This window comes from Indicator indicator, chromosome 2 (assembly GCF_027791375.1).
Source record: "Indicator indicator isolate 239-I01 chromosome 2, UM_Iind_1.1, whole genome shotgun sequence".
Lineage (NCBI taxonomy): Eukaryota > Metazoa > Chordata > Aves > Piciformes > Indicatoridae > Indicator > Indicator indicator.
The window spans coordinates 55,614,098-55,640,627 of NC_072011.1; the positions used below are offsets into that span (position 1 = coordinate 55,614,098).

Sequence of the window (26,530 nt, forward strand, 5' to 3'; positions counted from 1 at the left end):
AGCCTGGGTGTTTACATGAGGGAATTGACTTTGGTCTGTAATAAAATGCACATTGAAATTGGAAGCACTGTTTTAAATTCCCTTTTCTATAAGAAAATAACTATTTGCATAAGGAATGAGAGGTACCTGGGAGCAGTGTAGACTAAGATTAGATTGGGTATTGTGGAAAAAGAGTGAAACCTTCCACTGCCTTCTGATCCTGCTTTCAGCTTAAGGTCAAAGATCTAGAAGCCTTTGGTGTGTAAAGAAACAAGCTCAGTTAACGCTCCATATAAAGGTATCAAGATGGTCACTTCTTGATTGAAGCAGTGAACAATGGGAAATTGTTAAGGTGTCTTTTGAGTTTTGTTGGTGCTTTATGCTTAGCAGGAACTGAGTTGTGAATAAGCATGCCTATTCCAAAATCTAAAAAACAGCCTGAGAAGACACTGTTTCTCCCTATAGTATTTGCCTGCCTTGAAATCTGTAACTTAAAAGATGAGAGGCTAAATTTTACCTGTTAAACATTTGTGCCCATCTGCCACCAGTGTTTAGAAAGCATTTGAAATACTGAAACACTTAACACCCCTTTGACATCTTCCGTTACTTTGATTTCTTCTTGGAACATTTCCAAGCCCCATCTGTATCTTGCCCCTTATATACTTGGAAGTTTAGGAGTACAGAAGCGCTGCAGATTTCAGTGACTAACATTTAATGTGGGATGATGTGTTGGCATGTATTAAAAATAACATCCTGAAGTTCTTCCGACTTCTTGATATTTAAAACGTATTTATGAGATACCATGGAGTTTTCTTTTCTTTTTAAGAATAGATTGTTATTTTTAAATAATGATGTAGCTTGCTAGTTACTTGAATGAAAGCTACTGTGGCTTTATAAAAAGATGCAAGCAGCTTTTGGGAACAAAGCTTACTCAAAATATTTTTTTCATGATAGTATTTAAGTAGAGAAAATTAAGAAAAAAAAGGAGTGAAACATTGTTTCCAAATATGCCGAAGTACAAATATTTTTTCTACTGTGTGTTTTTAATAGACTAAATTTGGTTATGATAAGACAAGTTTATTTACAACACAGTGTGTAGTTTGGCATAGTTTCATGTTTTAAAAAAAGTCTGTAATAGTTTATTGATTACAGCCTAGGTGTCTCCAGTTTTGCTCTTGGAGCTAATAAAATCTTTCTACAGTCTTTCCTTGAGACATACATCAAACTCTGCCCAGAGACAGCATGTTCTACTTAGGTTACCATCCAGCATTCTCAGCTGTATTGTGAAAGTGAATAAATTATTCCCTTCTACACCTTTTTATGCTTTTAGTCCGTTCTTCAGTAACTGTCTAAAATCCAAGTAGCTAAATTCTGTTGTCTGCCTTCCAGCATACCTCAGTGGATGGATACACTGAACCACACGTCCAGCCTATCAAGTCGAGTAGCAGACAAAACATCCCCCGATGTAGGAATTCCATTACATCTACCAATGAAGAGCATCCTCACATTGGCAATTACCGCTTACTGAAAACAATAGGAAAAGGAAATTTTGCCAAAGTGAAACTGGCAAGGCATGTGCTTACTGGAAGAGAGGTAAGCCTTTCAGAAAAAAGAAAAGGCTGACAGGGTATTTTACATTCTCTATGGCTGCCTTTCTAACAAGTATTTCTGTTATTCTTTTACCTTTTTTCTTCTGAATAGAAAAAAAAAATCAATTTTTGTCATCATAAAGGGAAGATCCAAAGAGACTGTTTGAGGATATGGGAAAAGTTACCTGAGGTGTTAGAGTTTACTCCCTCTAACTGTTCACCCCTTTAGAAAAAAATTTAGCTCTTGCTGAAGAGATCGAAAAGGGTGTTGCACATCAAAGGGTGTTTGGAGGCTGGGAGGGGGTCTGTTCATCCCCAAGCATTTCTAAAACTAAAGAGAAATCTATTAATAGATAGATTTTATTTGTATTGATATTAAGGATCAATCAACCTATCTATATTGAAATCTATTGATGAATAGATCTTGTTTGGAGAGCCTAGTTTTGCAGAACTGACAGAACTGTAAAACTCATTCCTTAGTTGTACCATCTGGTGGCAAAAGTTCTGAGCTCCTGCTGGTAGATCCTAATAGGTGAGGGAAATTATGCTTAATGAAATGCATGAAAGCAGACATATGTGCCTGTCTTATAGGCACATCTGTGCTTTTGCTTACAGAAATGAGATATGGTTTTGCTTAAGCTTTTTTTTCTTAAATAATCCATGGTTGGTAGTTATTTTCCTTTTTTTCTCTTTTTTTCAAGGTTGCTGTGAAAATCATAGATAAAACCCAGCTAAATCCTACTAGTCTGCAAAAGGTAAGAATACATCATAACATCTGGAATTCTATGAACAGTTGATCTGTGATCTTTTATTTAGTTGACAAAAGTATTCGGTCCCTTTATCTTGCTAAACAAATAACATTATATATGTGCGACCTTAGGAGACAGTGATATCTTCCTGTCCTTGTTATAATGTGCACATGCAGTTTGTTTGAGGGCAGTTACTCTGTGTGGTTTCTTATCTAGGCATTGCTTCTTTACTCTTTCTTTCTCCTCTAGATTTGCTCTTTACTAACAATAAAATTTGTATCTAATTAGGTACACATGTGCTTTGTCTACATACTAAATCAAGACATAATTCTATAAAATATAGGATTTTTCTTGGACTTTTATTTAGTATGGTAGTGTTTTTTTGTGGACTTGTAAGAGTGCCAATTTTTATGCCTTTAATGTAGAGGGTGTACCTTTTGTTTTTATATTCTGTCAGCTTTAAAAAAATCTTTGTTCAAGGAACCTTTGGCTACTACTTTTTGTGTATAGAATTTACTGACTGAAGGTAATCAGAACATGTTTGTGTCTGTAGACAGAAATTCAGAAGTCCTTCATAACCATGGTGATTAAGTGTTTTAACAAAACCCTGGGTTGTTTTGTTTGGTTTGGGTTTTTTTTTCCTATTTAACTATGTGTGTGTTTGGTTTTGGCTGAAGCACAGAAATGCTGTATTGTCCTAGTGGAGGTTGCTCGTTATAAACATTTGGGTTATTTGTTTACAAATACTAGAGTGCTGCTGTTTGTAGCTGTAGAATGAGAAAGGGGCTAGGGCTCACTGCTATACTTCTGTGCTGTTTTTGAGTATGGATTCTTCAACAACATCAACAAACCCCCCAAAACAGTTGTTTACTAAATCATTGAAGTATAAACAAAACTTTTATATCTTGCAAAAGATGCCATCACAGAGTTTTTGGGTTGGAAGGGACCTCGAGAGATCATCTAGTCCAACTTCCCTGCCAGAGCAGGATCACCTGGAGTCACACAGGTCCACATCCAGGCAGGTTTTGAGTATCTCCAGAGAAGAGACTCCACAACCCCCCTGGGCAGCCTGTTCCAGGGTTCTGTCACCCTCACAGTGAAAAAATTTTTCTTCATGCTGTGCTAGTACACAATACTCATCTAACAGAGAAGACTGAGAGGGGATCTGCCTGTAAATATCTGAGGGATGGGTGTCAAGTGTGGAGGGGCCAGGCTCTTTTCAGTGGTTCACAGTGATAAGACAAGGAACAATGGGTTCAAACTTGAACACAGAAGATTTCACCTCAACTTGAGGAGAAACTTCTTCACAGTGAGGGTGACAGAGCACTGGAACAGGCTCCCCAGGAGGGTTGTGAAGTCTCCTTCTCTGAAGACTTTCAAACCCACCTGGATGCATTCCTGTGTGGACTACCCTAAGTGATCCTGCTCTGGCAGAGGGGTTGGACCTGATGGTCTCCTGAGGTCCCTTCCAACCTCTGAAATACTGTGATGCTGTGAACAGTGCACTGCTGCTGTTACTTGTTTTTTTGAATGCAAAGCTGATCATAAGAGAACCCATTTTTAGGTATAATTGGAAGCAGCTGAGAGCAGAACTAAGAACAGAAATTAAATTCAGTAATTTAACCACAGTTATCTTCTTCTTCAATAAATTCTAGAAATATTTATTCCATACATCTGAACTGGAAAGCGTGATAATTTGTTGGAGTAAAGTTTTCGTTTGTAACATCTTGATAGTAATTTTCAGAAAAAATAATCTTTGTTTTGAAGCTCTAAATATCTAAAGCTTCCTAAAATTTCCTGACAAATTTTAGTAAAACTGTGTTCCCTGGCTTTTAAGTCGGCTTTAGCACTTTTTTTTTTTTGCAGAGTCACTCAAGCAACTCTAGGGGTTTTTTTTAGTAAATAAAAGTGAGAGAATGGTTCATCAACACACTCAGAACGACTGCTTCTGTTAGTATTTTGCAAGGCCATTTGTGTATTGTAAATAAAACAGTATTTTTTTTTTTTTCCCTGTTCCATGAAATCGCTCATCTTTTTTCTTTCTGCACTGAACTGATTTTGTGATCATGTTGTGTGTAGTATCATTGTGTAGTGTGTAGTATCACTGTCTTGTGGATTTTTCTATCAGGGTTATACTGCACATAGGACTGCAAAAGAGTTGATTTTTTTTTTTTTTTTTTCTTCAGGAGGTAGTGCTGGAAATGGAAGCAGTGATAGCAATATTTTTTTAATAGGAACAGACACTTTTCTAATGAGTGTTTGTAATGAATGTTACTGCCACAAAACTGCCACTCCTGAGTTTGCACCCATCTAAATTAGTAGTTGAGAGGACAGTCTCTAGAACTTCAAAGCTGGTAATTTGCATGTCGGTGAGCAAAACTTTTAGGCCTTCAATCACCACAGAATATTGTTGATCAAACAAGACAAATATCTGTTGATTTTAGTCATGGGGTCATTCACAAAACAATTCCTTTTCCATTCATTATACATAAATGATACCAAGTGCAAGTAGTTTTTGCCATAGTGCTTACTACTGATCTAATTAAGTAACATGAGTTGAGGCATCATAGCTTCTTGTGCACTTCTGTTTTGTAAACAGAAACATTTGAGCACGTACTTTAGCAGATGAAAGTGTTGTACAAGCTGGGTCTGTAGTTATTCACTGATACGAAAGCAAAGAAAAATGTTGAGTTTGCTTTTAGCCACCCTCTAATGTCATTTATGCCATACAATATGGAGAGGGTAGTTTACAGATATAATTGTTTTAACTCAAACTGTCAAATGTTAGGAGATGACACAAGTAAGCCGACCTCATAAATTTTTATTTTTGCATCCTTGTGCATGGAATGTAATAGTCTGAAGTTATGTTCTGAGTCTTATTTCAAGACTTCTACAGCTTTAAATAGACAGTGCCTTTTATGTTATTACCAATTTGTTCAGTCTGTGGTTCCCATCCTACTCAGTGAGCACCTGTTTAGAAGACAGAGATAGCTTTTCAGTAAAGTTGCTGTCTTGAATGGTAACATTGTACTGACAGCTTTTTCCACTGTCACGATTGTCAATTGCTCTCAAACCTAAGTATTTGAATTATAGTTTATAACTAATAGCTGGTTTACTTTCTGCGTGTCTGCTACATTGAAAATGCCTCTTTGCACTGGCTTCCCTAGGGATGTTTCTGAAGTAGCAATTCTATTGCTGTTCTGTAAAATGCTAATGGAGCAGAAGGCACTTTTTTTTTCTTAGTTGGTTTCATTAGCAAGTGGCATTTCAGGTTTTCCCTCTTCAGGGGTTAGTGAGCCTCTTTTCATTCTTTAAATACATCTAAAGGCTGAAACTTAGGTTCTTTCTATTAAGAAAAGCAGAACAGAAATGAAGTAGTAGAAGATTCAGAACAATTTCAACATGATACCTATTGAAAAATGTTTTCCTTGTAACATCCTTTCTCAATAATGGTTCAGAAACTAGAGAACCATTCAAGCACATCTTTCAAAGTAAGAAAAAGCCTTGGTTAATTGAAGATTTTTGCTTTGGTTGTAGCAACTTAAAATAGTAAGTCTTAAACATTTGATGTCAACCTGACAGCAAGTAGAAGTCTTAGCAATGGTATGACAGAAGATCTTTGAACTTTCTGCAAGCCTGTGCCCTGAAAATGAAACTTGAAAAGCAGGAATCGAATATTCCAGCTTTGTGCCTTTTCCATAGGTACAAGTTCTATGAATTGAGTATGCTGCTGACTGTCCTCTACTGTAAGTGAAGCTGTTGAGGCAACAAGGAGGTGCTTGTTCAAGGACTTTATTTGAATGATAGCACTTTGTTAAAAACAAAGAGAGGTCATTTCAAAACCAAGAAGGCTAATGGCATCCTGGGATGCATTAAGAGGGAGTGTGGCCTGTAAGTTGAGGGAGATTCTCATCCCCCTCTACTCTGCCCTGATGGGGCCTCACCTGGAGTACTGTGTCCAGTTCTGGGCACCCCAGTTCAAGAAGGACAAAGAACTACTGGAGGGAGTCCAGCACTGGGCCACGAAGATGATGAGGGGACTGGAACATCTATCATATGAGGAAAGGTTGAGAGAGCTGAGGGTGTTTAGCTTGGAAAGGAGGAGGATGAGGGGTGATCTTATTAATGCTTACAGATACCTAAGGGGTGGGTGTCAGGGAGATGGGGCCAGTCTCTTCTCAGTAGTCCCCAGTGACAGGACAAGAGGCAATGGGCATAAACTTGAACACAGGAAGTTCCATCTAAACATGAGAAGGAACTTCTTTACTTTGAGGGTGGCAGAGCACTGGTGCAGGCTCCCAGTGAGGTGGTGGAATCACAGTTTCTGGAGACCTTCAAGGCCTGCCTGGACATGTTCCCGTGTGACCTGACCTAGCTGAATCTTGCTCTGGCAGGGGGGTTGGACTTAATGATTTTCAGAGGTCCTTTCCAACCCCTACCATCCTGTGATTCCGTGATAGAAATGTGGGGTAGGGTTGTAGGAGAGAAGTCAGGGAGCACTGAGGTGTGCATGAGTTCTGAAAGCACTATTTCTGATCAGTAGAACAGATCATCATATAACCCTGCAGTTCACCTTGTGAAAGAGGAACTAATCTCACTGTTCTGTCCAGACTTCTATGAAATTAACAAACTTGGTTTTATAGAAAATATCTATGGTGTAATTGCTTTAATATATCTCATCCTTTGCATACAGAGATATCCTGGGTGTTGCTGAGGGGGTGTAGTGGCCATAGTATCAATGAGCAGCATGCTTCTTCAGGGGAAATTGGTAGTGCTGTGGAGATTTATCCCAAAGCAACACTCCATGGAATGCAGAGTTGCAATGTAAAATAATGTGCTCAAGTACTAGAATATTTTTAATGCTTTGATTCAAATGTTATCAGTTGTTCAGAGGTTTTCTAGATTGTTTCTCTCTTGTAAGACAGAATTGAAGGAGTGACCAAAGGTGTTTTCTTAATTTGTATAAATGTGTATTTACTTGGTCCAGTAAAATTAATATCCTGAATATACACCAGGACTCTGGAGAACAATTTGTTTGCCCAATTTTCATCCCACTTCCCCTCTGCTGTTTTTGAACATCGGTATTGAAATCAGGTTCTCTGCTTTTTCTCCCCACTCTGCGTTTGAGAGACCCTTATACATCTCTTGGACCGTATGGTCAAGAACTACACAAGGTGTAATGTGGCTGTGGACTTCACACACCACTTTTCCATTATTTCAGTTCTTTCAGCCTTCCAAACCATTTCTTTCTTGCTGGGGTGGAAGGTATCTGTCACGCTTTAGCTTTGCTAAAGCTGCTTGACTTAGTAATGTAGCAGTATTACAGCATATGCAAGTTACATTTGCCTGATTTGGGAGATGCCTAAACCTGAGCTACTTCAGAAAATGTTTTGAAAATCTCAGTTTCCAGGTAAACAACTGCTGGAAACTTGTCAGAAGCCAGTAACAACTACAAAACAAACTCTCAGAGGAATGTGGATCTCCCTATAGAGAGGGCAACCATGCGTGCTGCACTTTCAGTAGTGGGTACGTGGTTGGGAGAGGGGTTTTATAGGAACTACAGCCACTTTGGTTTTTTAATCTTTGCTGAGAGCAAGCCATCTGTAGAGTAAAACAGCCAGTGCAGCTTATGCCTGACGTGCTTTATGTGGAGGAGCATGACCAAAGAGAACTTTGGCTGCTTCAGCCTTGTCCAGTTCTTGCTATAAGCATGCAAACACATTTCGGACAACATTTGAAGTACATTTGAGTCAAAATCCCCAAACTAGAAGCCCACCTAAGAGCCAATAACTAGGCAGAAAATACCCAGATTCACCTTGTGACTTTGAGTTCTTTACAAATTGCCTTAAAATAACTGCTTTCTTTCAAAAGGTCGAGAGTAACTGCTTCCTCTTGATATGCTTATGGTGGCTACCATGATTCTGTACCTTCTTTTATATGAGAAGATTTCAGTTTTCAAAAAAATGTCTATTTGACAGGATATATAATAGATAATGTTGCAAACAAAACAATTGTTTATATGGAATAAAACTAAGCCCTACTTTAGGTCTTGATGATGCATTCTATTCAGAGTGAGAGCAAGTAAATGTTTCATATAACAATCTGCATCAGTAATGTTTTCTCTTGATGAAAATCGACTTCTTGTCCATTTCCTAATACGCTTTTTCCTTTATGGACCAAAATAATTTACATATTATGTGGAACAGAATTTTCATGTCACTGAAATCAGATTGAATCTTAGTTAGTAAACTTCTAGATCCTGTGAGAATATTGAATAATGCAAATCTTTTTTCTTGCAATTACTGTGCACTGCATATTTCATGTTAAATTGTGTTTCTTAATGATCTTTTTTACAGATTTCAAATCACTCATTTATAGAACATATCCTGCTTATGAAGGCATGCATTCATTGCTGTAACTTTTATACCAGCATTAATACTGTTAAGTTATGAAATATCTTGTCAATCTCCTGGCAGGAGTTGCAGTTTTCCACTTACTGCCTAGAAGCTCTTCTGAAACTAATATTGTGTTAGCTGAGAGAGTTTTTCTTGTGCAACAAATTCAGTTACTTAGAAAAACAAAAAATGCACAAAGAATAGCCTGGTATGATGTTTTTTCCATGGGAATATCTGACTCTGTGAGGAAACAAGACTATTTGCTAAAGTTAATTGTAGTGTGTAGTGTTACATACCCACGTGTTATGTTTTGAGCCCAAGCAAACTGCATCATACTGTTCATATTTTCTCAGAGAGAGAAATGTTATTATAGTCTTCACTTCCTTCTGAAATGGTTTTAATGGCAATCGAAGAGCAAGTAGATAGTGACTCTTGAAATACTTAAATAATGTAAATGTAGAATTGCAATAAAATTACTTGATCAAAATTTGATTTCAACAGGGTGTCGCTCTGTGAGCTTAACTTGCGTAATAAATGCAGAATTTTAGAAATATTATGACTAAGTTGCACAAATGGAGTAAAAAAAAGTCAGTGTTTAAGCAGAATAATTTTGTCTTAACTTGTAGCCTCAGCCATCATAAAATGGAAACTGAAGTGTCGCTCTTTGAGGAGTTGTTCGATCTCTGGATTTTGTATCATTGTGTCCTTTTACAAAGGTAGCATCTGAGCAAATGAGACTAATTTTGAAAATGAGAGAGATGTCCTCTGAGACATAAGACAGGCAAAAGAGCCACAAAGCACAATTGCACTGGGGCAAGTTTCTCTGTCAGGAGGGCTGTGTGCTAAGGTGTTTCTGAAATGTCTAACCATGATGCTGAAGTCAAGTGAGCTTTTCTTCATTTCAGCATCCTACTTCAGCCCAAGGCAGGAATGAAGAGCGTGCAGCAGAGTAAATGAATTTGATGATTCAGATAAGCTTCTCACTTGAAATAAACCAATGCAAGCTTACCAGTATCAATAGCCCCCATTACAGAGTAACAGAACTGTGTAGTCATTTTGGATTCCTTTTGTTAGCCATCTTCCCTTTGAGCCCCTAGGTTAGTCTTACTTCACCTCTTCATCAATAAACCTGTGAATGCTGGAAATTGAAGAGCAAAGACCTTGTTTCTGGTTAAGACAATGATGGGTTTACTTTTTAGGTGTGGAGTTTTTTTTTAAAGTATATACACTTAGGACTGTAAGTTTGTCCAGTTGTTTTAAATTGTGTGACTCAGGATCATAAAGCAGACTTCATCAATCATAAACCTTTAGGCCTTGGCAGAGACATTGCTGTTTGTGACCCAGTGCAAAATTTGGTAGATGACAGAAAACTGGTCTTGCCTGCTTCTTCACCTCTGTTAAGCAGCAGGGCTGGGGTGCATCAGAATTCCTGGTATCTAATTTCATTGTAATGTCTGTGTGTTCAACTTTTCTTGCCAGTCACCAGAGAAATCAGAGCAAAGAGATAACAAAATCTTGCGTGAATAATCTGCTGTGATTTTGATCACAGAAGGGGCTATAAAACTAAGCTGTGTCTGTTTGTAGCAAGCTCAAAAATCACTCTGGCGATATGTTGCTGGTAATGGTTATTTTTATATAATGTATGAGATAATTTCTGAAGTGTACTATACTATATTTATCTGGTTTTTTTGCTAATGTTGTTTTTTGTGGCTTATTTAAAGTTGCAGACCTTGTGTAACTTTTCCCTAATAAACACACTCTAAGAAAATTGTCTTCCTTCCTTGACAGTTGTTTCGAGAAGTACGAATAATGAAGATACTGAATCATCCCAATATTGGTAGGAGCCCTGCATATCCGCAAACTTTTTGTATTTTTATTATACTGTTTACATTTTACTCTCTTTGGCTTTATTTGAGTATACTGTACTGCTATGCTTTTGATCATTAAACTTTTTTTTTTTTTTTAATAGTAAGACAGCATTCAGGAAATGCTTCATTGTCTCACCTCCTTTAGTGAGTCAAAAATTTTGCTCTAAGGGGATAAACTGCTCAGTCCAGGAAAGCTTTCACACAAAGTCGATGCTGAATGCTCCAGTCTGAGGGCCTTCTTCCTTTGAAATTACTCTTGAGGGCAAAAATCACAAATGACTTTTGTGGAAGTAGCCAAAGTCCATTAGTTCAGTCTAGGAAAGCCTCCTGCTGACTGATCTTTACAGAAAATTAGAATTACAAAGTATGTAATTTTCCCTTTCTGCTTTAGTTCTTTCACCTGCCCCACAGCTTCAGGGTCCTACTTTGTGATGACAATTCTTCTGGCTGAGGAGGGCTGGACAGTCTTGTTCCAGAGACAGTTAATGGTCCTGAATCGGCCAGAGGGCTTGTTGCATACAAGGTATGGATGAGGTGGACAAGTTATTACATGCTAGGCACTCCCTTCCCATCCTTTGAATCATTTGTTGCTTTTCAAGCACTCTTAGCTTCTGCTGTTTATTTGCTTTCTTGAGGGGTGCTGGTGGTGGGGTGTGTGTGTTTTTTAAATGACTGGTTACTGTTACAATCTGAGGGAAGTCTTTCAGAGAACGTTTTTGGTACCCACTCAGCTTTTAGTTGGTCAGAATCTCAGATTTCTAACTGGGAGCAGTTTGCTAGCAAAACAGAGAAGGTTTGTATGATATTAAAGAAGTCTCTGTCAAATTAAACACTAATTTCTGCATGGACCCGTTTGTAGAGTGTGCATAAGCCGCTGAGAAAATTGTGGATTAATGTGCTTTATTATCAAACGTGATTTAGAAATTAATTTTGCTTTTTTTCCCCCGCAAAAGAATGCTAAGCTAAGGGATACAAAGTTTTCATATGGTTTGGTGTTATCACTGGCCATAAATTATACTCATTTTATGAGTATGATTTTCGTTTGTGCTGTGTTTTTTCTCCCTGCTGCAATCTCTCTCTCTCTCTCTCTCTCTCATTCATTTTTTTTCTTGCAGTAAAATTATTTGAAGTTATTGAAACTGAAAAGACCTTGTATTTGGTAATGGAATATGCCAGTGGGGGTAAGTGAATTCTTAATTCTGCTTTAAGGGTAAACTGAAATACAGAAAACCATTGTGGTTGCATGCCTAGGAAAGATTTAAGGATTTTATGGTTAAAGGATTATTCCAATCTGGCCTTCACAACAGTCCTAGCAGATGTCCTAGGGCGGACTTTCTTGCTTGCATCATGTTCTGTGAAGTAACCTATTGGGTTTGTGCTTCAGGATAGTTCCTGTTCTGAGGTGTCTGCTGGAATATCAGGAGATCATCTGGTGCTGATTCTGTCAAGGACTTGACTCAGTATTTATCTGCTATATTTAGGCAACCACCAGTGCCTAAATGTTATCTTGAAAATGTGTGCCAAAGCACTTGGAGAGGCAGGTCCAGGGGATGGGAATAAGGAACTCAGGGAAGGGAACCAAAAGAATATCATAAAGAGTGAGAGGGCTAATAAGTGCCTACTTGAGAATCTGCTTAGCATCTGAATGAGACATGTTGGTATGGGGGAAGGGAATCCAGCAAGGGGATAGTGACCAACTTGCTGGTTAGGCAGTGCAGAGAGGAAGATCTGAAAGGTGTTTGAGCAGCTTTATTGGACAGAGAACGAGAAGGTAAAAACAGAAGTAACGCAGGTAAAGTGAAGCTGCTAGAGATGTGTGAAACAGTGTGGTACATAAGAATTTGCTTGTTTCCCACTGTGAATGTATTTCATGATTGAAGTAAATTCTGTTGTTGTTTCAGTGTTTTTAAAGTAGATTGATTTTTAAAATTGAATCTATAGTATAAAGGATTCAATTTTTGTATTTCTTGACTGTTATATGTCTCCAAAATGAAATCCAATGCAAGCAATAAAAAGGAGTTTTTCCTGGCTGCTTCTGTTTTCTTTCCCTTTAAGAAGGTGGGGGTGGGAATGTTTTCAAGCATGATCCAATTGTTCATGGCAGTCAAAAATGGTCAATAGGACTGATGGCTCTTGTCTTTGTCATGGTCAGGAGAAGTGTTTGACTACCTAGTTGCACATGGAAGAATGAAAGAAAAAGAAGCTCGTGCAAAATTCAGGCAGGTATGGAATTAATATTCACTTTTTTTTGGTGTGTGTTTCTATTTATGGTGTTTTCAGATAGACTTAAGTGTGAGTGTAATTTCTTTATACTTAAAAATAAATTCATTGTTGTGGTAATGTTTATTGAAGATGGGGTGGAAAAAAATTCCCAAAGAGAAAAATACCTACTTCCTACGTCCTATCTAAAAATAGTAAGACTGTTTTACGTACCTTTTTTAGTGGATGTTCCCAAGAGACACTTTTTTTTTTAATTGTGACTCACTTGATGTTTTAATCTTTTTTTGACCATTTTAGAATTTAACATGCTCTACTGAGAGATGTTGACATGATGAGAGATGTATTGCTGTGTCATAGATTCATGGAATGTTTTAGGTTGGAAGGGACCTTAAAGGTCATCTAGTTCCAGCCCCTCTGCCGTGGTCACAGACACATTTCACTAGACCAGATTTTTCAAAGCCCCATCCAACCTGGCCTTGAACACCTCCAGGGAGGGGGCATACACAACCTCCTTGGGCAGCCTGTTTCAGTGCCTCACCACCCTCACTTCCTAATATCCTAATCTGATATATTCCTAATATCTAAATCTGTTCTCCTCAAGCTTCCATCTATTCCCTTTCATCCTATCACTACAAGCCCTTGTAAAAAGTCCCTCCCCAGCTTTCTTGTACCCTTGAGGTACTGGAAGGCTGCTATAAGGTCTCCCTGGAGCCTTCTCTTCTCCGTGCTGAAAACCCCCAACTCTCTCAGCCTGTCCCCATAAAGGAGCTGCTCCAGCACTCTGATGATCTTTGTGACCCTCCTCTGGACCCACTCCAGCAGTTCAATGTCCCTCTTATGCTGGGGGCACTAGAAATGGATGCAGTATTCCAGGTGGGGTCTCATGAAAGCAGATTAGAGGGGATGAATCACCTCCCTTGTCCTCCTGGTTGTACTTACTTTGATGTAGCCCAGGACCCAGCTGGCCTTCTGGGCTGCAAGTGCACATTGATGACTCCTGTTGAGTTTTTTGTCAACCAACACCCCCAAGTCATCCTCCTCAAGACCTAGGGGTGTCAATCGATGAACTGTTCTGTATGAAGGTTATTCTGTAACAGGTTTTTACATTCTTATCAAAATGAGAAAGTATAATCTTTTTCTTACTCTGTTTTTAGTGATTACTTTGTGAAAGCCTTTAATTAGATAAAGTTTGGTGTTTTTCAGAATGTAAGGTGTATAATGAATATGTAAAAAATCTGCTTTGAACCTGCTGTTTTATAGGTGTTGTTTCTTAGACATATGTGAAAGATGTATATGAAAGTTTGAATGAAATTTCAGTTGCTGTAATTATTTCAGAAGATAAAATCTGAGCTACACATCCAGCTGTTTGGTTAGGGGTGGAATGATTTCCTGGATAGTTATTGCACTTAAAATAGATGTTTCTTCTGTTACCTTGAGATGTATTAAACTTTCCCCTTTTTTTTTTTATAAGAAAATGAGCTTCTCTTAGGGGATTTTTAGCATTTGAGCTTAAAGGAAACTTAAATGAGTATTTTAAAAAATGAAAGCTTTATTAATTTCTTTGTTCTAGTGAATCATGTCTAAATTATTAAATGATATCTGAAAAACTATACTGAGATTGAAATAAAACATCTTACTGATCATATTGGTGTTTCAGATTGTATCTGCTGTGCAGTACTGTCATCAGAAATGCATAGTTCATCGTGATCTCAAGGTAGGCTGTTAACTTACTTTTCATTTTGCTGGTTGACAGTATAGATGTAATTTCATTCTATATTCTGGTCCTTGCCACTATTTCTGAAGGCTTCAAACGTGTGAATGAGGGAACTATCACTTATATTTTACTCTCAGTTTTCTGAGGCACAAAAATAATGCAGCTTGCCTGTTGGAACAGAGGAGAGACAAGAATAGAACATATGTTACTTCCATTTCAGCTTTGGCTTTAAGCAAAAGACAAGCTCTCCAAAGAATTATACCTGCTGACATGCAAATAGCTACACATTGAATCTGCAGAAGCTCAATGGTACCAGTCAGCACCGCTTCATTAAAACATTTGCAGTTAAAATATGTATTGCAAGTTACATAAGACAGTCTTTTTGTAAGTGGTTCATAAGAAATATTTTAGGGGTTTAATCCACTTGAACTTGTGGTTTATCCTCTAGTGTTTAATTCAGGCAGAGAAATAAATCAAAGGTAAACAGAAATTAGTTGCACTTCCATTTTTGGATGCTTTTTAGCAATCTGTCTGTATAAACATACATGTTAAGAGTTCAGCAATTGCAGGTCAGTCATCATGCCAGTTTTAGATACCATGGGAGTTAGACTCAAACTCTTCATCTGCTTAAAAGGTGGTTTGTGTTCTTGCTTTGATATCTTTGTATATTTATGAAGAAAACACTGGTGTATGTTCTTTTTGGCTAATGCATCTAAACACTTGTGAGAAGCTGGGAATGAATAATTCCTGTAGGGTTTTTTTTCACAGTTTTATTTTGTCTTAAATTCCTTCAAATATACTGTAGTGTGGTCCAACCTCTTCCTTACAAATCTGTTCCCTAATATCTGTTGATCTGCCAGCTTCTTTGTTTGCATATGGTGCTGGATGATACATCCTTTTTTGGTGAGTCCTGCCTGCCCCTGGACCATTGTCATCTGATGATGGAGATGCCTGGCCAGCATGCACAATTCAGAATGCAAGGAAGGAATGGCTGGATCTCATTGAAATCTTGATTTAAAAAAAAAAAAAAAATTCTCCTTGTCTTGTGTGTTGATTTGGAGCCTGTGAATGTTTTGTCAAGCTCCCTGGAGCTTACTGCATTCTCTGTGGTCAGGCTTTCCAGAAGGCCACACCAAGGGACGTATTGGCTTGGCTGGACAAGCTGCTTTCACTGATTATCTCAGCCCTGTACTTGGCTGGGAGCAGGGAGCCAGCCATCTCGTCACGCTTATCTGCTGCTGGCTGGCTCAGCCCAGCTGTATTACTGAGTCTTGCTGCATCAGTTCATGTAGTTATTTAGCATCCTTCACCTTGCTCTTTCTCCCAGAGCCTGTTAGAGCCTCCACCCCTCATCCACTTCTTAGTTTCATAGCACTCACAGCTCACTGCTTTACTCACAGGACTATCCAAAACTGCTTTGTAGCACTCACGTGGGATCCCATTTGCCAGAAGTACTCTGCTGCTGATCTCATTCCTACATGAAAGACAGGCAGGCAGGCTCCAAAATATTTTCCTTGTTTGCTTTCCTCTCTCTCCATTCTCTTGGATAGAGTTATGCTAGACTCATTTGAGAAGTTCAGTGTGAAGTGTAATTGAGAATTGGTCAGCCTAGCCAATGGAAAATATGTTCCCCAAAGAAAGGGCCTAAACATGTGGCTTTGAAGAGGTGTTCTAACTTCATCTCTTCTTTCCAAACATTGTGTCATCTCTGCCTCACTTAAAAATTCTTGTGGAGCTGCAGAGAAGGAAGAAGCAATTTTAAAGCTGTGTCTGCATTCACATCTGCTTCTGTTGACTTTCTCCATGGTGTTAATGCACTGACCACTTGACATTGTTGGCATTGCAAGGCAGAGGTCCAGCACCACTTCAGAGATTTTTTTTTTTTTAATAAGCCTTTTTGACTTCCAATAGCAGAAAGAGTAAACTCCATCAAATGTTAGTTACTTCAGACTAAACTAGGAACACATATAAGAAAATGCAAGTTTGTTTGGCTATTCTGGAAGCAGGGGAGGGAGTGCAAGGCCTGTGGGTAGTTAACTGTCTCCTTTTTAGTATTTTGTGATTATAAACAGCTAGTGTAGAAAGGACAATAACCAATTCCAACTTTGCTCATCCTGTGATGTACAAAACTTATCTTACCTTTTCAGTGTCTTTTTTGCTCTGAACAGGTAATCAGTGAGCATGTTTTTCTATTCAGCATATTAAAGAGGTTTTCTGGTGTTTTTGTTTGGAGTATGGAACCTAAAAACACAGGCTACTTGGGTAGCAGAGTACTGTTGAACTAGGAAGGCTATTGTAATCGCAGAGCAGCTGCACTGGCTGTAATGTTTTCACCACAAGAAAAATGAAGTCTTTGTGCAGTGTAATGTAGAAGGCTATCAAATCTGGAAGATATCTCTGTGAGTCTGTCTGAAGGCACATCAGCTGAAACCAGCTGAGATTACAGGCTGTAAATTGGGAAAACAAAATATTTTCCAGGATAGTTATTTTGTAAAACTGGGCTGTGTTTTACTCCAGATAAAGGCTAAATTCTGTTGTGTAGCTACTGGCTTGATATACTGAGTTAATTGTCTCTTGTTGTGTTCATTGAATGAAAATGACATTATTAAAAATAAAATTAAATCAGCAAGCAAACCTGAACAAAATAACATTTACCCTTTTAATCAAAGCAAATAGCAAATTGGATTGCTGATTCTCTAATCCTGAAGGTAGACTTTTTTTTTTTTTTTCCCCTCCTGGGCTCAATTTTGAGAGCAGCGTTCAATGGGAGTTGTCTGTGTTTGGCAATTGAGTGAATCCTCTGTTATGCCTAATGTCTGTCTTCCTCATGAAAAAGGATTCCTGCACTGCTCTGTGCTGCTCCTGTGTTGGCTGATATGGACATCAGGAGCTGGACCCATTTATATGAGTAAATACTGCCCAGTTGTGCTGCACTTCTTGCACAGCATCCTTGCATTTTGATAAACACACTATTTTTTCCCCAATAATGTGTTTGTATTTCTCAAACCTCACTCTAACCTGACTTGAATCCAGTTTCTTGAATACTTGCATCTCTGCGTATGTGATGCAGTGCCTCCACGTGATAATTGGCACACAGGTATTAATTTTTTTAGATGCATAATACATGCATTTTTTTTTTCATACACAGTGTAATACTTGAGTGTTCAACTCCTCAATGCTGTTATTGCAAAAGCAAATGCAAATAATGAAGAGAAATTTTTGGTACAGCAGCACATAACTTCAAGTGTTTCATCTTGTAATCTGAAGAGATCTTGTTTTCAAGTCTTAAATCCCTTCTAACGTTTACCTCACCAAAACAGTAGATGATGTCTGGGGTTAGATTTGTGCTCCTTAGCATCAGAAGTTGGCATGAACCTGTGAAAAGCTGAAACTGCTGTTCTGAGATGTTTAGATACTTCAGTCTGAAGCTCACTTATTTCTTCCAGAAAAGAAAATCTTCATAGTTGATTCACTCACTGTCTTTCAGGTCTGTTTAGCTGTTTTTAACAGTTACGGTTTCCTGAGTAAATATAGTCAATTTTCAGTCTTTGTAATGTATTCAGGGGGATTAGTTTCTTTTGTTCTGCAAGAAAGATACAGGTAGCAAACCATTTAGAAATATTTTTGCATTTATTGGTACACTAATATACGTTAACGCATTGATAATAATATACTCATTTATTGATCTTACTTTGATACATAAACGGTCCTTTTCCTCTTTTGTCTTTCTCTTAGGCAGAAAATCTTCTACTTGATGCAGACATGAACATTAAAATTGCAGACTTTGGGTTTAGTAATGAATTTACAGTTGGTAATAAACTGGACACGTTTTGTGGAAGCCCGCCTTACGCTGCTCCGGAGCTTTTCCAAGGAAAGAAATACGATGGTCCTGAGGTGGACGTGTGGAGCCTTGGGGTGATTTTGTACACATTAGTAAGCGGATCGTTGCCCTTCGATGGTCAGAATTTAAAGGTACAGTTACAGAATGAAAGCTTGGCTTTTACTCTCTTGAGAACTCCGATGTCATTAGTAGGCTCACCTATGGAAACTTCATTTTAAAGGAACTGAGGGAGCGAGTACTGAGGGGGAAGTACCGCATTCCATTCTATATGTCCACAGACTGTGAAAATCTACTTAAGAAGCTACTAGTACTGAATCCAATAAAGCGAGGCAGCTTGGAAGTAAGTAATTTCTTTTTGGGGAAAAAAAATGGGAGGGCTTCAGAGTAAGAAAGAATAAAGTATAAACATTGCTTAAGACTTCTTTACTTTTAGCAATTGATGCTGTGTGCAGTTTTGGTCCCCACTGTACAAAAAAAGATGTGGACAGGATGGAAAGTGTCCAAAGAATGGCCACAAGAATGATCAGAGGACTGGAAGCCCTGCCATATGAGGAAAGGCTGAGAGAACTGGGTTTGTTCCTTAAGAAGAGAAGACTTAGGGGAAACTTTATTACCATGTGCCAGTACATAAAGAGTGGCAACCACAGTGGAGACTCCTTTTTTACAAGGAATCACGTGGAAAAGACAAGGGGTAACAGGTACAAGTTACTCCTGGGGGAGATTCCAATTGAAATCCAGAGAAAGTTTTTCCCCATGAGAAGAGTTAAGAGATTGGAATCATCTCCCAGGGGAAGTAGTGGATTCCCCTGTGTAGGTTGATGAGGACTCAGTTGACAGGGTGCTGGGCCATCTCATTTAAATTACACTATCACCTAGAAAGGTTTAACCACATGATCATTGGAGTATCTTCCAACCTGGCATTCTGTGATATGCTCTTTCTGATTTAAGAGTCCAAAAGTCTTGATTTAAAACAAACAAAAAAATAGTAAAAAGAGAAAATGTCTGAGAAGCAACGCAGGTTAAAAATAAGAAGTGTTAATGAATGAGTCTAACCTTAATTGCAGCTGACTTAAAGACTGTCTTTTAAGAACATTTCAAAGTGCAAACTGCTCCCACTTGCTGCAGTCAGATAACAGAGCTAGTTCAAAATACTAGCAGACAAGATTGTAAATACCTTCTGCTTAGAATTATTCAGAAAACTGAAACCAGCAGCAGGCAGTACCATAATCATTTTTGACTTACCATTTCCAGCATGACTTCTGAAACTATTAATAGAAGAATAACAGATATACAACTCTGTGGGATTTTTGTTTTAATGCCACAATACAGATAAAAACAAAGAACTCTTTGTATGACAAGCTAATAATTGCTAGTTTTTTCTGTTTAGTCTTTTCTCCCTTTTCGGTAGCTTTGTTTCTGAATAGCTGGAAAACTAACATATGCTAATACCTGCTATGTCCCTCAGCTGAAATTTGTCTTGCTGATTTCTACTAAGCTTTGCTTTTTGCATTTTTTGTTAGCAAATTAGGTTTTCTTTTCATGGGATTCATAGAATATCTGTGCATAATTTACAGGGTGTTTCAAAGGTTCAGTGTTTTTTAAGAGGTGGTTTTGTTCAAGATTGCTGGATAACTCTGGAGCTGATACTTAACAAGTACTTTGTGTAGAGCTCTCTCTAAGTGCTGCTCCGTTCTATTTTGTGAATTCTTTAACTGAGATTTTTTTAAAATAACTTCTACTTACCATAGAGATGAAAGTAGAGCAGAAAATAAATAGAATGGTTCAAAAATAGTATTTGCATGAGTTAATCACCAGTGACTTTTGTTTCATCTTTCTAGGCATGCTTGTGCAGCAGTGGATGGTGTTCCACAGAATAAATCCCATTTAAGCAGCTTTTTATTTGTAGTGGCATGACTTAGGCTTCCTGGAATGGATGCTACCTGTGCAAGGAAGCATGCATTTACTCAGCTCTCTCTGCGTGCAGCTTAGTTCAAACTAATGCTGGATTTGTGACATGTTATAAATAATTTTAACTTGAACGAAGTCTGTACTGAAGAGAATAGTGAAGGATGCTTCACTGATATTAATTATCTTGTATTTATGTCTAGAGGACTTAATGATAAGAGGATAGTCACTTGCAGATGGTGAGAGATTGCTTTTTTTAGCCTGTGCCATGTTTAAGTTTGGGGAAAACAGATTTTCCTATTACTGCACTTTCCTCTGTATTTTCAGCAGTTTCTCTTCAGAGTGATTTTTTTTTTTTCTTTCCCCCATTTTTATTTTGGATGTTGTGATGTTACCCAGTTGTTCTAAAATTCCATCCTGTCCCTGCAGAGAGGTGTTGGATAGCAGCCTTGCCAGATCAGTGTGTAGTTGTCTGACTGTATGGAAGAGAGGGAGTGAATATTGTGTGAAGGGGCATCCTGAGGCAATACCCAAATAGTGATGGTAACAGGCATTGATCAATATGCTGAGCTGAGGGGGAGAGATATCACAGGCTTTTTCAAACGAATCTCTCTGAAGTCACATGTTTGCTTGTTTGAATTAGAAAGCTGTGGTATGTGGTTTGAACAGAAATTACTGTTTATTCCATCTGAGCACTTCTAAAAATATATATTTAGAATAAAAGTGTATTTATTAGAAGTTTCTTAAAGTGGAAAGAATGCCATCTTAGGTAGGGAGGATTTTCATTTGTGCACTGGCTTTTAATTACCTTCCTAGTCCCAGCCATACATCTGCTCACTTCCCATGCATGTTTTTAAGGATGTTTGTCAATGTCATTAGCATCAAAGCTGAGCCTGACACAGGGTCAGCACCATATAGGTTAGGCTTAGCACTTTCCCTCTGGTGAGGAAGAGGCAAATCTTTATTAGAATGGTTCTTCTAGACTTTTTCATCATTGCAGCAGAGAGGAAGCATTTTAGAAGCAAGAAAATGTAGTAGAACAGTGAATCTTTGTAGGAAGAAAGATTGTCAGAAAGTCCATGCATCTCTATTAACTGTGGAGATTTCAACAAATTCCTCCTCCCCCGCTTGTCTTCAGTAATTTGTAGAGCAACACTGAAATTCCCACAGAGCAGATGTAAGTTTACAAAGAGTGGTGAAGCAAGTAATTCTGGGACAGGCAGGTCTTGAGCCAGGCCAGGTGTTAATTAATTTTCCTGAAAATTGAGGGAAACCTCATCAATAATATCTACCTCGTTGAAAGTCAGTTTGGGTTGATCTTTAAATACCCTGACAAAGTTTGCTGCTCTTCAATCAGCTGACTGGAAGCTCAGCTGAACTTGGATGTAGTATTCATCTTGGAATTGGATCATTTGTGTCACTTCAGAATGCTTGATTGTAAGAGCCTGTGTTAAGGGTTGTTACAATAACTCAGTATGCCTGCAAGATCATGTATTTAAAAGACAAACTAGCAAAAGTTAAGATATTTAGCAGATGGAAAGTTACATGGCACTATGCATACACCTACTGAAGAGACATGAAAAACTAAGTGAGAATTGTTGGGTTTGCCTATTTAATTCAAGAGGGATCCAGAAAGGGAGGTAGGATCTGAGCAGTGTGATTCCTGTCATCCAAAAACCTCATTGTGCTTAAACTTCAGATGTAATTAACAGTATCTTAAGAAATGGTATTTTTTTTTACTGCATAGTAAAAAGGGGGAAGTCTTAGGTTACTGCAAGGTGACAAATACATAACCAAACTTTGTTGTCAAGTAGACTTGTGCTCTGTGTGCCAGAGATTCACTACAGTAATACATGTTTACAATCCCTTCCCCCTTATGCCCCTCAAAAGCTAAAAAAAACCAAACCAAAACAAAACCCCCCACTCTGGCAAAACTTAAAAAAAAAATATTTTAAGTCTTATTGTCAGCAAAACATTAACTGGGGCAAATAAAAATTTCTGTATTGTGCTTGTAAGGATACAGCTATTTGGGACTGTCATTTGGCAGCAGCAGCACAACATACAAAGAATTTGGTTTTATCAATGGAAAATTGAGTTGTTTGTTCTTTGTGAGAAATAATTTAATTTGGTGTTTGTAAGGCATATTTGGGGCCTGTGGGAAACAATTTGCTGGCACTTGTTTCACTCTTCTATCAATCTAGTGAGCAATATTAGCTCTGTCCCTAAAGAGTCATATGTGCCTGTTGCTGTAGGAGGGGAAATGTTTTTAGCTGTTTAAAAAGATTAATATATCCTTAAAGGGAAATCATGGTGGTGGTGATTAAAGGACTTCAGCTTGCAGGCATATAAAAGATCTGGGCCACAGCAGAAGGGAATTTTCCAAAGAATGCATGAGAGAATTTTTAAGCAAATATCTGCATGGCATAGAGAGAGTTAAGAGGCATTTCTCCCTCCAGCCAAACCGTGAACATATTTAGGTCAAGTGCAGTGAGAAGATTCATAGGAAAAGATGACCAGTTGGCATCACAGTCTAGAAATGAATTACTGTAGGAAGCATCAGCACACTACTGAAGTCCTCTGTAGTTTCTAAGCTTCCTTTGTTATTATTATTTGGAGTTCTTTATCATAGTAGAGGTGGTAGTATTTATTGTAGTAGATTAGTAACATCTAAGGATTTTAAGATTAGGGCATGAATGAATGTCAGTTACTCAACAAGCTGGGATGAAGAGATGATGGAAATGAAGGGTACAAAATGACAGATTTTTCTCTCAGTACTTCTTATGATATTTTGAGCAGGAGGATTGTGATACAGAATGCAAATAATAGGGGGGAATGAGCTAATGGAAACAAAAGGATGTAAAATATAAAAGAAGACACTGAGATGGGGAATGTGTGAAGAAAAGAGCATCATTCAGATTATTAACTTAGATTATTTTGGCCCAGACCAGCTAGCATGGATTTTATCAGGTGACATCTTGACCTAAAGCTCATTTCTTTCCTTAGCAAATTATGAAGGATCGGTGGATGAACGTTGGCCATGAAGAAGAAGAACTAAAGCCATACACTGAGCCTGAACCAGATTTTAATGACACCAAGAGAATAGGTAAGACTTTTTACAAGGACATTGCATCTGATATGGATAGGCAATTTTATGTTGTACATCAAACAAAACTCTTTTTTTGGAGATGCAATCTCATTGTACAACTGAAATGTTTCTAAATTTTTATATTATTTAAAAGAGAAATTCCATCACAATACTCTTCTTCTAACTCCTGTTGTGATTTCACTGACCTGGCATGAATCTACAGGCACAGCAAAAGACAGTAAGTTTACAGAATTCAACAGGCAGAAGGAAACAGATTTTGTTCTGAGGGTAATGGGTTTTACCATTTTTTACCATTTTTACCACCAAGGTCAGAGAAAGATACTGTTTGTCCTGTAGCTTTTTGTAATTTCTACTTGTCAGTGATTTAAGTGTTTGATGGAATAACATTTAATTTTGAATTATGTTGAATGACCTAGTTGAGAGTTTTCCAGAACAAAACAATGAAAGAGAGGACCTTTGAGATTTTTCACAGCAATGATGACAGCAATTGAGTTGAATCCCAGTTACCTGTTAAATTATAAGGATTGTTTTTTTATTTCCATTATTAAGCTGCCAGTAAACCAATTTACTCTACTTATGTATCTCACTCTTCTTACTTGTAGACATCATGGTCACAATGGGCTTTTCAAGAGAAGAAATCCATGAATCCTTAGTAAACCAAAAGTACGATGAAGTCATGGCTACTTATCTGCTTCTAGGTAGAAAACCACCTGAAGTAAGTGCTAGCTAATTTTTGTCTTCTGCTTTGACTTTTATATCTGGCTGGGTTGAATATTTTGATGTTTTTATGAAGTAGTTTTCAACATCTTTTGGGGGAAAAATAAACCCCTGTGATTGATAACTTAATAACGTCTTTCCCTTGTCATAATATCATCTTGGGTATCTTTTGAGTTCTCATATACAGAAGTAGATTGACTATATTATCTTCATATTTGCTTGTAAATATGTCAAATTGCTTTTTAAAAAACCTAGCTGTTAATCTGAAGTGGCATAACTTCTCAGTGCTGAGGCTTCTTCTTGTTATGTGTTTACAGTTAAAATCTGAGTTAATTTGACTAGAGCAATTATTCTTTTTACTACCAAGATGTGACATCTGTTATTTCTTAGAAATGTGCTCATCCTTTCTCACTCATATTTTATGATTTAATAAATAATTGCATTGTATTCATTAATAAATTTGTGGTAGAAAAATGTTTTGGCTGTTTGTAACTAGAGGCATCTGTAGATCTTTAGGGACCACAGAGATTTTCAAGAAATCAAGCTGACCCTTCAATTTCTTCTTGAAGGAGTATTTTTCTTGCTGCTTCATTGACCTTCCTTCATTTCCAAGATAGTGTAGATCTGATATGTGCATCCTTGAGTGCATTTTCCCACAACATCTCTGAACCAGAATTCCCTTGTGATGGCAGAGCATGGAGGGAATCTGTCTAAAATAATGTTGAGTCAAACTGCTTGGAAAAGGATATTTTGCCTTTTCCACTTTTTACTTCTTAGATATGAACAAACCAGTTGCTGATATGTGTTGAAGGCCATAAAGAATCCTTGAATCCAAAGTACTTGTTTTTTTAGCCCTTCTGACTCAACCTGATGCATTCTGAAATTGTGCTGAAGCTGTAAATGCTTTTTAAGCTTAAAATAAAGGCAGGGAAAGCCATTCTTTGTCTTCGGTTTTAAAATAGCAGGAGTTTTGTCACTGTAAATGTTCTAATTTTATTTTGAGCCTTCATTAACTTCTTAGCTTAACCTGTATGTTTTTAAAGCACATTAAACACAGATGAAGTGATTAATCTTGAAGAAAATTCATCTCTGAATGCAATTTTAAATTAGACAAAAAATGCCTTTGATTGGAACTCTTGGCTTTATTATGCCATAAATGTACCAGCACTGTTGAATTTTGGTTTATGCTTTGAAAAAAATGTGGTTTCTTTATAGTTTGAAGGAGGTGAGTCCTTGTCCAGCAGCAACTTGGGTCAAAGGTCTCGTCCTAGCAGTGACCTCAACAACAGTTCCGTGCAGTCTCCCGCTCACCTGAAGGTCCAACGGAGTATCTCAACGAATCAGAAACAACGGCGGTTCAGTGATCATGGTGGGGATGATGTTCCAACAAGTAAAGTAACATACACAATTTAAGTCTAAATGTGCAGTGTTTTGTGAACCTAGGAGGTCCACCACTCTGTGCGTTTGTTGTGTATCTCGTCATGCTCCACTGTGATGCTTTTATTTGTATGAAGGCTTCTGTGGTAAATCTGGGTCAATGTAATTTGCAGATTCAATTTTTTTCGACTTAGTTGACTCACTAATAACTTGGTAATGTTTCCTGTGCAGGAATAAATAACAAAATACTGTTCTGGATAAACTCAAAGGCAGGAAGACATCATGTTTGTTAGTATGTCTGGACTTGGGGCCAAATTGTTTGTTTCCAAGAGACACAGCAGTTTTATCAGGTTTTCAGGGAATGTTTTGGAGTGAAAGTGGTTACATCAAAAAGGAGTGCCTGTTGAACACATTAAATGAAAGACATTGGAATATTCTGCCAAGGGAAGCAGTGGATTCTCCTACATTGTACTGTTTTAAGGCTCAGCTTGACAGGGTGCTGGGCCATCTCATTTCAACTACACTACTACCTAGAAAGGTTGGACTGCATGATCCTTCCAACCAATATCAGTTGATGAGTTTTTATTTCAAGGGATTGTAAACTTCTACTGACGAAGGATTTGCCCAAAGGTATTTTAAAGAATGATGAGGGAGAAAGAATTGTACCTTTTCCAAGTATAAGCAAAGTAGTTCTAGGGTTTTTCAGGGGGCCAAGGATCTTTCAATAGTCTTTAGAGGAAAAGTTATGTGGCAAAAAGTACTAAAATAAAAATGATTTGAAAAGTATGTGCTAATTCCTTTTTTTTCATGATACTGCACGAATTTCATGGGTTTAAAATGAGAATTAAAATACTTTTCTGTGTTTTATTTATTGATCCCAAATGGGGACTAATTCTGAACTGCAAATTGGTAATGAAAATAAAGTGGGTTAAAAAGAATGTAGGCTGTCAAAGCTCAATATACTAGGTTGGTATGTGTGCTGAGTTTGCAGTCTTAGTTGTTCAAATGCTTTTTTTGGTCTCGGGGAACTATATTTAGTCTATTTTGGCCAAGAAAAACACGGTGATTAT

General features: G+C 37.8%; 1 protein-coding gene across 3 annotated transcripts in view; it reads left to right on the forward strand.

The window, feature by feature from the left end:
- MARK1 (microtubule affinity regulating kinase 1) overlaps positions 1–26,530 on the forward strand; it is a 59,604-nt gene that overhangs the window by 21,178 nt on the left and 11,896 nt on the right. The window contains exons 2-12 of one of the 3 annotated variants that reach the window (XM_054399250.1): positions 1,369–1,572; positions 2,270–2,323; positions 10,501–10,549; positions 11,696–11,761; positions 12,733–12,803; positions 14,458–14,514; positions 18,250–18,486; positions 18,576–18,695; positions 23,264–23,363; positions 23,969–24,081; positions 25,299–25,473. In XM_054399250.1, coding sequence (XP_054255225.1) covers positions 1,369–1,572; positions 2,270–2,323; positions 10,501–10,549; positions 11,696–11,761; positions 12,733–12,803; positions 14,458–14,514; positions 18,250–18,486; positions 18,576–18,695; positions 23,264–23,363; positions 23,969–24,081; positions 25,299–25,473 — 1,246 coding nt within the window. Of the gene's footprint in view, positions 1–1,355; positions 1,573–2,269; positions 2,324–10,500; positions 10,550–11,695; positions 11,762–12,732; positions 12,804–14,457; positions 14,515–18,249; positions 18,487–18,575; positions 18,696–23,263; positions 23,364–23,968; positions 24,082–25,298; positions 25,474–26,530 lie in introns of all 3 variants that reach the window. The other 2 variants (XM_054399252.1, XM_054399251.1) reach the window with 2 other exon arrangements.